General features: G+C 42.9%; 1 protein-coding gene across 1 annotated transcript in view; it reads right to left on the bottom strand.

Moving 5' to 3' along the window:
• Nucleotides 1–945: 945 nt before the first annotated feature.
• SH3TC2 (SH3 domain and tetratricopeptide repeats 2) overlaps nt 946–18,296 on the bottom strand; it is a 66,796-nt gene continuing 49,445 nt past the window's right edge. Inside the window, exons 13-17 of the mRNA XM_057731620.1 lie at nt 8,307–8,457; nt 6,130–6,252; nt 4,750–4,900; nt 2,797–2,993; nt 946–1,155 (exon numbers count right to left, since the gene is read on the bottom strand). Coding sequence (XP_057587603.1) covers nt 964–1,155; nt 2,797–2,993; nt 4,750–4,900; nt 6,130–6,252; nt 8,307–8,457 — 814 coding nt within the window. The 3' untranslated portion in view covers nt 946–963. The remainder of the gene's footprint in view (nt 1,156–2,796; nt 2,994–4,749; nt 4,901–6,129; nt 6,253–8,306; nt 8,458–18,296) is intronic.

Raw genomic sequence — 18,296 nt, 5'->3', positions numbered from 1 at the left:
GTCAAGCTTAGATTCCTATCTTCCCACAGAAGCTGTGAGATAATGAACGTTTCAAGCCATTATGTGTGTCATGCAGTGATAGATAAGTAATAGAGATGCTTTGTACAGGAGCAACCCTGGAATCAATATGACCCCTTGGTATTTAACCCATCCTTCAAGCCTCTCATCTCATCTTCCCTATTATTAAGGAGACAAATGTGTGAATAAACGTAAATGAGAAATATTTAATAATATACACTGTTTACATGTAGTTTACAACATAATTTTCTTAGTGCTCAATTTTTAAGCCTTGACCCTTGGGAGGCTTCCCCTGGGTTTACAGGAGGTTATGAGGGAGCAGAGCCTCAGGGCAGGATGGAGATGGTGCATCCACACCAGATCTCACCCCTGTGCATTCCACCTGGCCATTCTGAGGCTGTGTCTTCTGAGCTAAGAGCATGGTGAATTCCCACCTGCCAGTCCTCGTGACAGGAAGAGAGGCACCTCCTTTGGTTGAAAAGAGAGAAGAAAGAAATGACTAGTTTCTCTGCTGGAAAGGGAAGGGGTCTTTCCCTGAGAAAAGTCAGTGAAGGGGATAAAGTCCAATCTGCTGGTCTTCTCTCCAGTGCAGTGCCTGATTTCCTCACCAAGGGAAAGAGACAGATTTTCTAGGGGCAAGGGTTACCATTTTCTCTAGAATTGTGTGTCTAGAAAGTGGATTTCAGGGTCTGTATGTGTGGAAGGGCCACAGTCTACTGGAAAGGCTCTAGACACAAAGCCAGGACCTCTAATCCCTGCTCCACCATCCATTCTTTGTGTGACCTGGAATTAGCCTTCTCCCTCTGGACTGTGCTCTTCCCATTTTGAGATGAGAGGCTAGGCCAGGTGATGACTTGAACCCCGCACCCAGATTAATGTCTAAGAGCCTAGAGCAGAGAGGTAGCTTGTGACCATGGCAATTGGTCAGAGATGGGACAGCTGTCCTCAGAGGGCCAGGCCCCCGCCACTCAGCCACCGCGCCCTCTCTGAGGAGCGCCCAGAGGGGCTGCTATACCACATGGGGCTCTGGAAGATGTTGTCCATCCTGGTCCTAATGATGTCCTGCAGCTCCTCGTCACCCAACAGGACTGCTGCAGCCAGGGCCAGCCAGAAGTATTCAGTGGCATCATGGGCATCCTAACCCCCGGCACAGGGGGCAGAGAAGAGACAGCATTAGCAGACATTTCCAGGAGAGGCTGGGAGGCAGTGCCAGAAAACTGAAAGCACTAGCTTTTGTCTGCCTGACAGCCTTTCCCACCCCCTTCCCCTGGTTCCTTTTCCCCCCATCAACTCCACTGCAGTTCTGTGACATTGCCAACCCTGGTGGCCCTCCTCCCCAGGCACAGGGATGGCACCTTACCCAGGCTCAGACAATTATGAAGCAGCATCACCCTGGGCATGGAGCTTTAGGTCTGTGAAAATGACTCAAGCTGACCTGTCCCAAGTCACTCCCCGGGACCTTTCAAGTGTGACCTAACAGAGGAAATAGTCCCTCACACTTTTAGATGGGTGCTTCAGCCTGCCAATAACTGGAGGAGAAGAGGCCAAGAAGTGAGAGAAGTAGAAACATTCATAGCCAAGAGATACAGAGAGCGGTGGGGAAATCCATGATGACATTTGAGTACCAGCATCCAGAACCACCTGAAATTCCCAGTTCCTTGAGCCAATAAAATCTTCTTCTTTGCTTAAGCTAGTCTGAGTTGAGCTCTTTCCCTTGAAATCCCTAGAGCCCTTGGTTGATGAAATCAGATCACACATACTTTGTCCCACTTCCTGGGAGCTGTGGGACAAAGGCAGGATCGCTGCGGGGAGTCCTTCACTACCCCATCATCCCTCCCTACATGGTTAGGATGCAGAACAGATGGTTCTTCCAGTGAGACTCAAAACCGGATTCTGATTCCCATGAACTCTCATAAGTCAATAATAAATTTAGGCCAGGAACACTCTGGCAAATAAGAAAAAGACAGCAGAGCTGCCCTAAGGGTGCCCTGTGGGTCAAACACAAGCGTGACTTGGGAGCCACTGTATGAAGAGATTAAGGGTTGTGCTGGAACAGACCGACCTCTGGTAAGGGAAGCCAATTCCCAGGGACAAGGTTCAAGAGTCAGAATTGTAATGAAAATTACAGACCACACACAGTTCTAGAAGTGGCTAGGAAACTAAGAAGTTCTAGATTCAGCTCCAGCAGAGCAAACAGGAGAATCAGGGCTAAGGTCTTCTTAGGACCTAGGCATGCTTACTTTCTAATACCCTGCATGTTACTATCTCAAACATGTTAACAAGTACTTAGATTTCTCCTAAAATATAGTTTATACAACTTTATCAGAAGTGAGTAGCAATTGACTAGTTAATCTATAACATTTTTTAGACATATAGTTAAGAATTAATTTTGATTTTAATTTTGGAGTTTATAGTTCTTTTATTTGGGTGTCTCCTGTATTATTTTGTGTCTTATTTATTTTCATAGGCCCTGGAGGAGCTCACAGGCACTAGACCATGTGCCCATAGTACCTGATAGATGAAGTGGGCCCAGAAATCAGAGCAGGGCAAGGAGAGAGAGGAACTAGGACCTGTCTCCTCAGCAGAGATGGGAGCCTCTTTGAGGTCTCCAAGGGGGCTAAGTAGAAAGAGTCATTGTGTTCCCAGAGGAGCCACTCCCCACCCTATGAGATAACACACCTCATCTTACCCCTCTCAACTTTACCCTGAAGGCTCAGGGCCAGGGGAGAACACAGCTGGACAGTAGCCCTCAGATGACCTTAGAAGCCTGGCTTTTACCTTCAGCTGGTAGAAGGTGAGTCGGCCCAGACGATAATACACCTTGGCATAGAATAAGGCCTCCTTGGGGCTCTGAAACCAGGTTGGACAGAGGGACAGAGTCTTCAGGTAGCAGTCCTCAGCCATCTCATACATGTGCAAGGAATAGTACACAGTAGCCAGACGGTGGAAGGCCACTAGCTCCTGCCTCTGATCTCCTAGAAATTGGAAGACTGAGAGAGATATCCTACAGCCAACACTTTGCATCATTAGTTCATGCATTCATTCTGTACAATTCTTTGAAGATTTACTAGTTTTCAGGGACTGAGCTTGGGACATAGCAAACAAAGCAGAAGTCCTGTCCACATAAGGCTTATTGTCTTATAGGACACAGACATTCCTTAAATAATCCCACAAAGGTAAGATTACACCTGTGATAAGTGCTACAAAAGAAAACACAGGGATCTATGAGAGTGACTAAGTGGAGTATGTGTTCTGGTCAAGGTTTCCTGGGACAACTCCTGAGGAAAATTTTCTCATTGCAGATGTCACTGTAACTCAGGATTCCAGGAAATAATTATTTCTAAATCTTTGTGATGGGATATGGTGACAAGACTAGCTTGATGGGGTAGCTAAGAATTCCTAACAATGAATAACTCCATATAACAAATGTTTTCTCCACATAAAAGTCTCTCTCTTCAGAGAGTTCTTCTCTGGGACTGCCATCAGCAGTCATCACCCTCTGACCTCTCACCAGCTTTCAGTCTCAGATAAGACAGAGACCCATTCACTTTTAACTCATGCTTTAGAATCTTGGTGTCTAAAAGGTCTTTAACTTGTTTGGGTTTTTTGGTGGATTTATTGTTTTAATAACTAACTCCTTTAACACAAAGTAGCCTTTTAAAGAGAACAAAGGCTTCCAATTGTGTTTTTGGAGTATTTGCAAGGTGGCTGTTTGATGCAGTCTAAAAACATCACTTTTAAGCTTCAAAGGGCCAAAAGCCAAAGCTAAAAGAGAAAATCCAACTCTCTGATATGGAAAAATCCAGTCATGGGGAATCGCATGAAAGGGTGGATATAGCCTCCTTTCAGCTTCTGTCCAAGGAAAGATAAAGAATGCTCCAGAGGGAGCTGCCTGGGCCCCCAAGGCCTTCCTGAGGTTAGCAGATAGTCGCACAAATAAGGTTTTCTGCAGTGAAGGAAGAGGTAGGAAAAGAAGACAGAGCTCTGAAGTGCAATTAAACACAGTAAAGTCCAGTACCATCCACATCTCACGCCCTTGAGAATGCCCAGAAGTCCCTTCTAGAATCACCACAGAAGACTCCATTTGCCTTTACATCTAATTAGGCCTCCTCTAATAAAACCTGCTTTTCCTCAAGCACCAACATTGGAGATGAGTTTATTTTTTTTTATTCTGCCTTTCTTTTTTCTGTTTTAATGACTTACATTGTTTCTCATTAGCTTTTGTTGTAAATGCAAGCTATTTCAGCTACTAAGTGAGTTAGGTTAATGGGAATCTGACCTTCATTTACATTTCAATTCCATAGGAAAATATGTACTTGACTAATAATCAACTAATTGAAAAGTTAAGGCACAGTGCTTTTGTAATGGGGCATTGCCTGTACATATGATAAAGTACCATTTACCCTGGATTCGGAATAATACCAATAGTACCAACTCTAATATAATAATTAGTGTGCACAGGTAACACTTATCAAGGACTAATTACACACCAAGCACCGTGCTATGGGTTTTACCTGGATCATCATCCATCTTCATAACAACTGCATGCTGTGGTGCCATTTTTAATCCTTCCTGATTTGCCAAGGACAAACTTGAGGCTTATAGATGTTAAGTAGCTTGCTTTACTGGGGGCTCCCTGACATTTGGACCTGGAATTTGAGCCCACGGAGTCTGACTCCAGGGAGTGTTACTCCCTCCCATTTAAAATCCCAGATGATTAGGACCACCTACCTGCGACTGTGCTGAGTCTGGCTGCCAAGGTGGCAAATTCCAAAGCCTTCTCATAGCCTTCCAGGCTGATCTGCAGCTCTGTTAGCTTGTTGAAAATCCGGAGCTCAGTTCTCACCGCCTTCAACCTCCTTGCCAAGGGAACAGCCCCAGCCTGAGAACAGAGGCACAAGGAACCTTAGCCTAGCTGAGAATTATTGGCACATACCATATTCTAGGAGGCTATATTATATCCTACTGCCAGGGGTTGAGGGATGGCAGTAACTAAAGCCAAGGGGGAGATGGCACCTTCCATGCATGGCTTTTCTCAACTCCCTCTCCTGGTCCTTGCTTTTGGTTGCTCCACCCAGACCTCAGAGATGGAAGAACTAGAGATCATCAGGCTCCCTGAAACTGACAGCAGGACAGAGAAGATGACTTTCCTCAAGATCACATGGGAAGTTACTCGTCTTCCAGCTATGTGCTCCCTTAGCACCCACAGTGCTAATCTACAAAGTACATACATGGAGTATGTGCATAGTATCTGAGAGTCCCCAGTAAATAGTCATTTCTATTATTTGTATTATGATAGAATTTTGAGCAGGTCACTTCATCTCTCTGAGCCTTAGTTTTCTCTATAAAATGCATATGACCATGAGCACCTCAATAGTCAGGGATATGTTTCTTGTTCACCCTTAGCTCAGTGCCTGGCACATATCGGGTGCTTGATGAATGTTTGATGACTGAACAAACAATTGAACAAGCAAATGAATAAGTATCTGAATAAGTGAAGTTTTAGGATCAAATAAGATAATGAGGTCCCCCAAACTTCAGTCAGTGATGAACAATTATGATTTTTTTACATATCTGGATATTTATTTAATTAGTATTATTTCTTAAATCAAATGTCTTTTATTTTCTTGCCTCATTCTTTGCAATAATATCTGTGAAATCATGGGTTTGATGAACTGATATTATACATTTTTAATTTTTTCAATATATTTTAACGCATACTTAATAAAAACATAGTAAAGCAAAAGTGTTCATCCGTGGACAAATCATCTCCCACCATGCCATGTACATAGGAACATTCTGATCAACATAGAAGTGTGCTACAAACTGTAAAGTGCCATGCACCCAAAAGCTGCAATTATTATGGTATGTTCTCTCAGGAAGGATACTTTATTTATCAAGCCTGAGAATGGCAGAGTTTATCAGCTCCTTCTTTGAAAGCCTGCTAGACTGAAGAGAAGGAGAGCCTGTGGGCACTGGATGAGGAAGGGAAGACAACAAATACCAGCAAGAGAGGGGAAGGAGGCCCCAGGCCAAAGTCCAAGTGGTTCTGCCCACATCTGTGCCAGAACTTGGCTGGGGATACTGCTGACTGTGCAGCCCACAACTTACTCGGTAATACTCCACCGCACGATGCCTGTGGCGGGTTCCATTGAAGAACACATCGCCCGCTTCCTCATAGAGTTTGAGAGCCAGGGAGGGCTCCTCTGACTTCAGGGCTTTCTGGATGGCTGCCTGCATGGGACAGAGACTGCTGTCAAAGGCGAAGAAGGACTTCCCAATGTCCACAGGACTGGCAAGAATGAGATCCTGACCACCTAGCTTAACACTCTGCTAAAGTCCCCTGAACCCTAAATTGTCTTCCACACTCATAAGGATGGTAAGAAGCCTTCAAGATTCCCTAGTCTAACATGTCCCCACCATTATGAGAGATTACTTTGGTGGCCCTAGAAATGGTTTTCAGCAGCACACAAACATTTTGTAATAGTTAAGTATTTATTTTAATGTGTTTTAGAAAAAAAAGATTAATAATATATCAAAATCTCTGATTTTAGATAGCATTGCTTAGAGTAAAAAGCTAAGCTGATATGAAGTTGAGTCAAAGAAAAATAAGTAAATAATGGTACAGACGTACCTGGATGTAGCAAAACTATAAACTTGATTTACAAATGAAGTCTGGAAAAAGTGATCTCATCCAACACCTACAGTTTCCAGATGGAGAAACTGAGACTCAGAATAAGGAGCTTTCAAGTTTACATCAATAGATAGTGACAAACAAATGCTAGTGTCTTTCAGTCCATTACCCTTCTCCTGGCCCCATGACCTCTTTATCTCAAGCAAGCTAGTTCACCTTGTACCTAAACAAAGTATAATGAGGAAGTAGAAGAAAGGAATGTACCACAACATCTGCAGCACAGCCACAGGACCTCAAATATCCTTAGATATTTGAGAACATCAGGTCAGGTGGCAGTCTAGGGTTGTGGGTGCCTGGGACCAGTTCCTGCCAGTGAATTACTGGGACAAGACCCCTCAGTTACTTTTATTGCATATGCAACTACACAAAGATAGAAGCAGTGAGATGGAATCTGAGAGTCAGGAGTTCTCCCACCAAGCAATGAACAACCCCAATAGCTCCCTCTGGGCCTTTGTCTCCCAGAGAGAGAAACGTAAGATTGAATTATCTGCACTCTGATAATTCTTCCAGCTCTAAGATCCCAAGGCAGAATAGACTCTGTGAGTAAAAGCTTTAAGTCACACTGCTGGTGTGCAGTTTTAACCACTTACTAGTTGTATGACTTTAGGCAAGTTACTCAGCCTCATTGACAGTCATCTGTAAAATGGGAATTTCAACAGAAGCTCCTGCTGCATTTGTAATGAGGATTAAACTATATCATGCACACGAAGTGTTTAACAAAGTCTCCCATGCATAGTAAGCCTTCAATCAGTGCTATACAACCATTGTTAAGTCTTGGTGGAAGTGAATCTGTGCAAGTGTAAGTAATAGAATAAGGGGGAGTAAGGGGGGGGGAATGAGAAATGGGAAGGAAAGAAAGGTAACAGGTATATTTTTGATGGAGCAAATCTTCTATACCATCATAATGTCAGTATCGTGCAGACGATGACGACGATGATGAAATACCATTTATTAAGCGTTCACTAGGCCCCAAGCACTTCATGTTTATATGCATATGTGTTTACTATGCAAATGTTATACCTAATCTTTACTAGAGACATGTCCACCCATGAAGAAACGGAGGCCCAGAGAGCTCATGTAGCGAGCCCAAGGTCACACGGTTCATAATCAATGACCCTGTGATTTGATTCCAGGCCTGTCTTTCTTTAAAGCCCAGGTACTTAATCACTACACTAGGTTATATCTCAGATATAGTAAAGGTATGCAAACTAAAAAATCATAAAAGAACAATAATGTTAATACCCCACATACATCAACCTTCCCTCAAATTGCAGCAAAACCCTGAAGTCAAGGTGCGTGTCAAGTTTTGGAAAGATGGATAAAACTGACATGACAGATGAGCGAGTCTCCCACTATGTTCTTTGAGAGCTCACATGCGCACATGGGACTCAGGGACTGGCCCTTTGCTGCTTGTATTTAGCCTGCCAGACCACCTTGGTTTCCATCTTGGTTCCAGGGAGCAGCCCAGAGTTGACCGTCCCTCCAATGGCTTGATGAGGACATTACCTCTCCCTAGTTCCAGCTGATCACTTTGGAGAGTACAGCTGCCTCCCCCCACGGCCAGGTCAGCAGATGAGCTCTGCAGGAGACCTACCTGCAGGTACAGCTCAACCAGTTCGTCTTCCTGAATGAGGTAGTGGAGTCGCCCAGCCCCAAGCCAGGCCTCAGCAGCCTTGTCTCTCTCCCCCAGGTCAATGAAGATACGCAGGCTCTCCTTGATGCAGGTGAGGGACCTCCTGAGGGACCTGAGGGTGGACATGGACTCATAAGGTGTGAGGGCTCAAAGGGGCCCAGAATCACTCAGCACAGGAGGAAATTGAAGCTCTGGCAGGGGAGCAACATTGTTTCAGATCACACAGAGAGATCTAGGGCTGATCTGAATCCTGGATCTGCCTAAACCAGCTGTGAGACCTTGAGAAAGTACAGAATCTCTCTGTGCCTTGGTTTCCCCATCTGTAAAATGGGGATATAATTGTACCTGCCTCAGAGGACAGGCGTGAGGATTAAATGAGATAGAATACTTAGAACAGTGCCTACCACAGACTAAGCACTTGATGAATGCTTAAATGTTAGTTTTCATTTTTATTATTACTGGTCCATGGTCCATCCACCTTTTGACTATGCTATAACATTCTTTCATAAGAACCTAACACAGTGGATGCCAAATGCATGTTTATCGAATAAATCACAAAAGAATCACCATAGTGGTAAATTTAAGTCATCAAAAAGATTTTGATGTTTGTATAAAAAGAAAAATCAAAGAAGGGTGAAAGTTTTGGTGCTTAACGTAGTACTCTTTAATTATCTGGAAATTGTTTATGTAGAAAACTCTTCCCCCATGTCAGGGATTAATGGAGAAATTAGGCCTAGGTAATACAGTGCTGCACAGGTTCAGAATTCCAGAACAAGAAGGAGCACTGGGCATCACCTAGATAGAAGTTCTCAACTCCAGCAATAATTAGAATTATCTGGAAACTCTGTAAACATGCATCTACAGGCAAAGTCACCCTGATGTGTTGATGTGTCATGCTAGCCTGGGACACTCTAGCTCAGGCACCAGCATTTTGTCAAAGTTCCTTATCAGTTATTATTATGACTCTGTTGTGCAGCTTGGGTTGAGACTCTCTCCTTACTTTACAGTGAAAACAGGCCCAGAGATGGGAAGTGACTTGCACCAGATTGTACACCACACTGGGGGACAATCAAAGGCCAGAACTCTGTTCTCCTGAGTCCCAGCCCAGGACTCATCCCACAGTACTCATATTCCTCATAGTGTGATTCATGGCCCACCTGCACCAGCATTACCTGGGGACCTTACTGAAAACACAGACTCCCAGAGCTCCCTCAGACTGAATCAGAATCATCATGGTAGCAAGCCAGGAATCTGAATTTCTTAAACACGCCTAGGTTATGCTCCTGTGCATTGAAGTTTGAGAACCACTGCACTAAACCATGCAAATCCTTCTAGAAACACTGACCATCACCAACCAAGTCTATAAACAGTCAGGGAGTCCTCATCAAACATGGTTACCATTCCATGATGGACAACCTAGCCCTCAGGCCCCCTTGTGCACAGTGATGGAAACAAGCATTGCACGTGACTAATGAGGCCCTGATTCATCTTGGCAATGAGGCAGCTATTAGCCTTCTGGAGAAAATGCCAGGCATTTGGCCCGTAAGACCTAAGAAGAAAGAACTCTAGTTTTCCCTAATGTCCTGCTCTTAATATGATATTTACTGACATCAAGAATGGGCACTGGGGGCTTCCCTGGTGGTGCAGTGGTTAAGAATCTGCCTGCCAATGCAGGGGACACAGGTTTGATCCCTGGTCTTGGAAGATCCCACATACCACGGAGCAACCAAGCCTGTGGGCCACAACTACTGAGTCTGTGCTCTAGAGTCCGTGAGTCACAACTACTGAGCCCACGAGCCGCAACTACTGAAGCCCATGCGCCTAGAGCCTGTGCTATGCAACAAGAGAAACCCACCGCAATGAGAAACCCACGCACCACAGCAAAGAGCAGGCGCCACTCACCACAACTAGAGAAAGCCCACGTGCCGCAATGAAGACCCAACGCAGCCAAAAATAAAATAAATAAAGCTTTAAAAAAAAAAAGGATAGGCACTGGCCACCCTCTGTTAAGAATGAGAATGTCAAACTTGCTGCTGAGACTGTGCTGTGAGCTGAGAAGCTGCACGCAATGCTGAGGTGGTCACCAACCTCCTTGGCCTGATAATCACAGGCCTCCTCTACTATAGGAAGCCCTGTCCTTCTCTCACCAACTCCATACCCCCCAAATGCCAAGCAGGGCTAACAAGTTCTGCAGACCTGGCATCCATTGCTCTCCCTACTCCCACTGGAACAGTTAATGAAGAGAGGATCCATACATGTCATCCTGATCCTATTTCCTGCTCTGTTTTTGTTTATTACCATTTGCTATCCTGGGAGACCCTTGGGCTATCGTTGTTTTCTCCAGACCCCCAGGGAGCAAGATCTGGGTTATCCAGAGAAGCCAACTCACAGAGCAGGCATTCTGATCTCAGAATTTTTCTCTCTGAGCTCACTATGACTGTGGAACAGAGGAGGTCAGCATTCTTCTTCAGGAAACACCCCATAGGGGAACACAGGACTTACAGACACCCAGATGCTCACACAGCACTATCAAGACTCTACGTGCATGGGGTTTTCCAAAGACCACTGCCTCCACTAAGACTTGAACCTGATTCATGACTCCAGTAAAAGTGCCTTATGGTTTAGAATTGGGAAGTGGTCTCCAGCTTCCTTGGTGCTTTCCTATCACCACTCACCATGCCATGTGTTTATATCTACCAGTAGCTGTGCTATATCACCCACCAGATGAGCCACTAGCTTGGCCTGGAATGTCCTAGCATCCCAATTCCTTCAGCCACCACCTGTAGGCTCTAGGTGTGGCTCAGCTCCCAAATCAAAGAAGTAAGGAGCACAGCTGCTGGAACAGCATGAACTCAGTCTTGATCTCAAGTCTCATGCATTCCTGGCCAGCTATGCCTGGGCCCTGGCATGGTATCTCCTCTCCTGTCAAATCTTCACTCTTCTCTTTTTGCCATTTTTCCTGCCCCCAAAGTTCAATCTCTTTGGCTGAGTCTTTGTTTCTTCCTTCCTGTGTGGACACCAGCCATGAGCCTGTGGTGAGGTGACCTCAATACACCTGCATTACCAGACTTACTCCTACCAACCCCTGCTGGGGTTTTCCCGATCCCTGCCCTGCCTGGGTAAATGACCTCTGGCCAGAGCCCAGCCTCCACTAACTGGTCTTATCCTGTTTCCATAATAAGAACTCACCAGGGGCTGACCCTGGGCCAGGTGTTGGGATACAAATTTTCAGTACACATTCTCTCATTTAATCCTCATAGAGGAGGAGAAAAAGATGGCGGCGAAGTAGAGGGACGTGGAATGCATCCCTCTCCACAGATGCATTGGGAATGCACCGAAGGAAGCAATAATTCCCACAGAGAACCAGCTGAACACCAGCAGACTGCCTCGGACACCAGAAAGGATCACAAGGAGCCCGACATAACCGGTAGGGAGGCATCTACGACGGCTCAGAGAGGGTGAAGTGGAGGAGCCGTGGCAGACGGGAGGGAGTGAGAAACATACGGAGGGTCCTCACCGCAGCTTAGCGTTCCCGGACCGAGAGGTCGATTCACAGCTGAACGGAGGGTCCGGGAGTGGGAGCGTGGGAACCAGAGAGCTGGTTCAGGGTGAGAAACATACTTGCCAGTAAAGTGACGGACCGAGAGGACAGGAGGGAAGAGGTCCGCGGCGAGGAGTGCCCGTCCCTGAGAGCTGCCCGGCCATGATGGTGGCTGGATGCTGTGGGCTCACGGGCGGGGGGGAGGAGCCATGCTCATAGCCTCTCTCTTTCTGAGCCTCTGCAACAGGCAGTGGAGAGATGCCCTGTGGGCCACCCAAGGCACTCAGGGATAACAAGTACCCTCAGGCACTCGGGTGGGGCTGGATTAAAACCCCTTGGAACGCCGGCAGCAGGGAGGTTGCCCAGAAAGAAAAAAAAAAAAAAACCCGAGAGAAGCCCAACTCTGAGACTTTCTGTTTACACCTGAGCCACCATCGTCCCTCTGCAACAGGCACCTCCAAGTCCGACTGAAACAACAGTGCGCCACTGCTCACTCACTCCCAGGGAAAGGAGCCACTATTGTACCCTCTCCCCCCCCACACACTGACGCTTACAGACCAACAATAAAGGAAGCTCTGCTGGTCACAGAATAATGCAAAAAACCCCAAGGCGAATAGAAGGACACTTACAGCTGAGAATCTAAGGAAACAGAAATATTAGTATCAATCCTATTGAACTGGTCCATTCTGGGATCAGTTCCGGATTTCTTTTTTTCTCTCTCTTTTTCTTTTTTTCTTTATTAATTACGATCTTAGTCCTAAGGGATCTACAAGTTTTAAAACATAATTTTTTTAATGATATTTTTTATTCTATTTTTATTTTTTTGTCTTTTTATATACTTCTATATCTGGCTAAGTTTTTGGTAGTACAGACAATATATCTCTCATACTTTCCTTTCATCCCTATCTTTTATACATTTCTATTCCTTTCTTTTTATTTGCATATTTCCAATCGCACTACACTCTTCTGTTCCCCTTTCTTCCAGCCATTTTAAGTTTATTTTATCTTAACATACTTATAAGCAACACTATCGATCTGCTCAGACTCCTTGCTCTATTCTCCAGATGACGCAACACCTTGGTATTTAATATTAGGTTTTTGTCTTTATCTTAGTTCTTAGTACAATTGTCTAATTTCATTCTGAGAATCTCCATTCTGTCTGGTGGTACTCTAGCTCTTTTCTATATTTGATCCTAGCTTACAAAATCTCCCTCGATTAGTGTTTGTATGTGTAAGGTGTTATTTGTTTGTTTGTTTGCTTTTGCTTTTGTCTCTGATTTGTTCTGTTTCAGTTGTCAATTTCTGTTGGGTTTCTCTTTGAATATCTGATAGCACAATGGGGTTCTGTCAGGTCTTTCTAGAGTCTTATGTCATAATGGATTCAGTAATTGTGTGTCTTATACATGTATGTGTTTCCTAGACTTAATATTTGTTTGATCCAATCCTTGGACATTAGTCTGAGGCTTGCACAGTCTTCTATAAACACCTCTATCGCCAGGACAAGCAACCCCAAAAGTTTGGACAACCATGAGGAAACAAAGAAACACCATGCAGGCAAAGGAGCAGGAAAAAAACCCACAAGACCAAATAAATGAGGAGGAAATAGGAAAAATGCCTGAAAAGGAATTCAGAGTCATGATAGTAAAAATGATACAAAATCTCAATAACAAAATAAAGTACAAGAAACCGTTCATAAGAACTCAGAAAAACAAACAGCAATGGATAACAAAATAACTGAAATTAAAAATACTCTAGATGCTATAACCAGCAGAATGACTGAGGCAGAAGAACGAATAAGTGAGTTGGAAGATAGAATGGGGGAAATAAATGCCACAGAGCAGGAAAAAGAAAAAAGAATAAAAAGAATAGAAGACAGTCTCACAGACCTCAGTGATAACATTAAGCGTACCAACATTCGAATTATAGGCATCCCAGAAGAAGAAGAAACAAAGAAAGGGTCTGAGAAAATATCTGAAGAGGTTATAGTGGAAAACTTCCCCAACATGGGAAAGGAAATAAATAACCAAGTCCAAGAAGCACAGAGAGTCCCATACAGAATAAACCCAAGGAGAAATACACCAAGGCACATATTAATCGAACTAATGACAATTCAACACAAAGAAAAAATATTAAAAGCAGCAAGAGAAAAGCAACAAACAACATATAAGGGAAAACCCATAAGGATAACAGCTGACCTTTCTACAGAAACTCTGCAGGCCAGAAGGGAATGGCAGGATATACTGAAAGTCCTGAAAGAGAGAAACCTACAGCCAAGAATCCTCTACCCAGCAAGAATCTCATTCAGATTTGACAGAGAAATCAAAAGCTTTCCAGACAAGCAAAAGTTAAGAGAATTCAACACCACCAAACCAGCCTTACAACAAGTGCTAAAGGAACTTCTCTAAGTAGGAAACACAAGAAAAGGAAAACACCTACAAATACAAACCCAAAACAATTAAGAAAATAGTAATTGGAACACATATGTCAATAATCACCTTAAATGGAAATGGATTAAATGCTCCAACCAAAAGACACAGACTGGCTGAATGGATACAAAAACAAGACCCTTCTATATGCTGCCTACAAGAAACCCACTTCAGACCAAGGGATACAGATAGACTGAAAGTAAAGGGATGGAGAAAGATATTCCCCGCAAATGGAAGCCAAAAGAAAGCTGGAGTAGCAAGACTCATATCAGACAAATTAGACTTGAAAGTAAAGACTATTAAAAGAGACAAGGAAGGACACTACATGATGATCAAGGGATCCATTCAAGAAGAACATATCACAATGGTAAATATCTATGCCCCCAACATAGGAGCACCTCAATACATAAGGCAAATGCTAACAGCTGTAAAAGGGGACATCGACAGTAACACAATAATAGTGGGAGACTTGAACACCCCACTTACATCAATGGACAGATCATCCAAACAGAAAATAACTAAAGACACACAAGCTTTAAATGACACATTAGACCATCTCGACTTAACTGATATTTATAGGACATTCCATCCAAACATGACAGAATACACCTTCTTCTCAAGTGCACACGGAACATTTTCCAGGATAGATCACATCTTGGGTCACAAATCAAACCTCAGAAAATTCAAGAAAATTGAAATCATATCAAGCATCTTCTCTGACCATAATGCCATGAGACTAGATATTAATTACAGGAAAAAAAAAACTGCACAAAATACAAACACATGGAGGCTATACAATTCACTCTTAAACAATCAAGAAATCACTAAAGAAATCAAAGAGGAAATCAAAAAATATCTAGAAACAAACGACAATGAAAACACAACAACCCAAAACCTATGGGATGCAGCAAAAGCAGTTCTAAGAGGGAAGTTTATAGCAATACAGTCCTACCTCAAGAAACAATAAAATTATCGAATAAACAACCTAACCTTACACCTCAAACAATTAGAAAAAGAAGGACAAAGAAACCCCCAAGTGAGCAGAAGGAAAGAAATCATAAAGATCAGAGCAGAAATATATGAAAAAGAAAGGAAGGAAGCCATAGCAAAAATTAATAAAACTAAAAGCTGGTTCTTTGAGAAGATTAACAAAATTGATAAACCATTAGCCAGACTCATCAAGAAAAAAAGGGAGAAGATGCAAATCAACAGAATTAGAAATGAAAAAGGAGAAGTAACAACAGACACCACAGAAATACAAAAGATCATGAGAGACTACTACAAGAAACTATATGCCAATAAATTGGAGAACCTGGAAGAAACGGATAAATTCTTAGAAAAATACAATCTTCCAAGACTGAACCAGGAAGAAATAGAAACTATGAACAGACCAATCACAAGTATGGAAATTGAGGCAGTGATTAAAAATCTCCCAACACACAAAAGCCCAGGACCAGATGGATTCACGGGCGAATTCTATCAAACATTTAGAGAAGAGCTAACACCTATCCTTCTCAAACTCTTCCAAAATATGGCAGAAGGCGAAACACTCCCAAACTCATTCTACGAGGCCACCATCGCCCTGATACCAAAACTAGGCAAAGATGTCACAAAAAAAGAAAATTACAGACCAATATCACTGATGAATATAGATGCAAAAATCCTCAACAAAATACTAGCTAACAGACTCCAACAGCACATTAAAAAAATCATACACCATGATCAAGTGGGGTTTATCCCTGGGATGCAAGGATTCTTCAATATACGCAAATCAATCAACGTGATACATCACATCAACAAATTGAAGGATAAAAACCATATGATCATTTCAATAGATGCAGAAAAAGCTTTGGACAAAGTTCAACATCTGTTTATGATAAAAGCTCTCCAGAAAATGGGCATAGAAGGAAATTACCTCAACGTAATAAAAGCCATATATGAGAAACCAAAAGCCAACATCGTTCTCAATGGGGAAAACCTGAAAGAATTCCCTCTAAGAACAGGAACAAGACAAGGGTGTCCACTCTCACCATTATTATTCAACATCGTTTTGGAAGTTTTAGCCACAGCAATCAGAGAAGAAAAAGAAATAAAAGGAATCCAAATTGGAAAAGAAGAAGTAAAATTGTCACTCTTTGCAGATGACATGATATTATATATAGGAAACCCTAAAGACTCTACCAGAAAACTGCTAGCACTCATTGATGAGTTTAGTAAAGTAGCAGGATACAAAATTAATGCACAGAAATCTCTTGCATTCCTAAACACTAACAACGGAAGAGCACAAAGAGAAATTAAGGAAACTCTCCCATTCACCATTGCAACAAAAAGAATAAAATACCTAGGAATAAACCTGCCTAAGGAGGCAAAAGATCTGTATGCAGAAAACTTTAAGACATTAATGAAAGAAATCAAAGACGACACAAACAGATGGAGGGACATACCATGTTCCTGGATTGGAAGAATCAACATCGTGAAAATGACTGTACTACCCAAAGCAATTTACAGATTCAATGCAATCCCCATCAAATTACCAATGGAATTTTTCACAGAACTAGAGCAAGAAATCTTACGATTTGTATGGAAACGCAAAAGACCCCGAATAGCCAAAGCAATCTTGAGAAGGAAAAATGGAGTTGGTGGAATCAGGCTTCCTGACTTCAAACTATACTACAAGGCCATAGTGATCAAGACAGTATGGTACTGGCACAAAAAGAGAAAGGAAGATCAATGGAATAGAATAGAGAACTCAGAAGTAAGCCCAAACACATATGGGCACCTTATCTTTGACAAAGGAGGCACGAATATACCATGGAAAAAAGACAGCCTCTTCAATAAGTGGTGCTGGGAAAATTGGACAGCAACATGTAAAAGAATGAAATTAGAACACTTCCTAACACCATACACAAAAATAAACTCCAAATGGATTAAAGACCTACATGTAAGGCCAGACACTATAAAACTCCTAGAGGAAAACATAGGCAGAACACTCTAGGACATACATCAAAGCAACATCCTTTTTGACCCACCTCCTAGAATCATGGAAATAAAATCAAGAATACACAAATGGGACCTCATGAAACTTAAAAGCTTTTGCACAGCAAAAGAAACCATAAGCAAGACTAGAAAGCAACCCTCAGAATGGGAAAAAATAGTTGCCTATGAAACAACGGACAAAGGATTAACCTCCAAAATATACAAGCAGCTCATGCAGCTTCATACCAAAAAAGCAAATAACCCAATCCACAAATGGGCAGAAGACCTAAATAGACATTTCTCCAAAGAAGACATACAGATGGCCAACAAACACATGAAAAGATGCTCAGCATCACTAATCATTAGAGAAATGCAAGTCAAAGCCACAGTGAGGTATCACCTCACACTGATCAGAATGGCCATCATCACAAAATCTGCAAACAACAAATGTTGGAGAGGGTGTGGAGAAAAGGGAACTCTCCTGCACTGTTGGTGGGAATGTAAGTTGGTACAGCCACTATGGAAAACAATTTGGAGGTTCCTTAAAAAACTACAAATAGAACTACCATATGATCCAGTAATCCCACTCCTGGGCATATACCCAAAGAAAACCATAATCCCAAAAGAAACATGTACCATAATGTTTATTGCAGCACTATTTATAATAGCCAGGACATGGAAGCGACCGAAATGCCCATCAACAGATGAATGGATAAAGAAGATGTGGCATATATATACAATGGAATATTAATCAGCTATAAAAAGGAATGAGATGGAGCTATATGTCATGAGGTGGATAGACCTACAGTCTGTCACACAGAGTGAAGTAATTCAGAAAGAGAAAGACAAATATTGTATGCTAACTCACATATTCAGAATCTAAAAATGGTACTGATGAACTCAGTGACAAGAACAAGGATGCAGATGCAGAGAATGGACTGGAGAACTCGAGGTCTGGGAGGGGGCGGGGGGTGAAGGGGAAGCTGAGACGAAGCGAGAGAGTAGCAC

Source organism: Hippopotamus amphibius, chromosome 1 (genome assembly GCF_030028045.1).
Source record: "Hippopotamus amphibius kiboko isolate mHipAmp2 chromosome 1, mHipAmp2.hap2, whole genome shotgun sequence".
In the NCBI taxonomy this organism is placed as follows: Eukaryota; Metazoa; Chordata; class Mammalia; order Artiodactyla; family Hippopotamidae; genus Hippopotamus; species Hippopotamus amphibius.
Note: the sequence above shows the minus strand (reverse complement) of the source record. Positions and strands in the feature narration are given on the sequence as shown.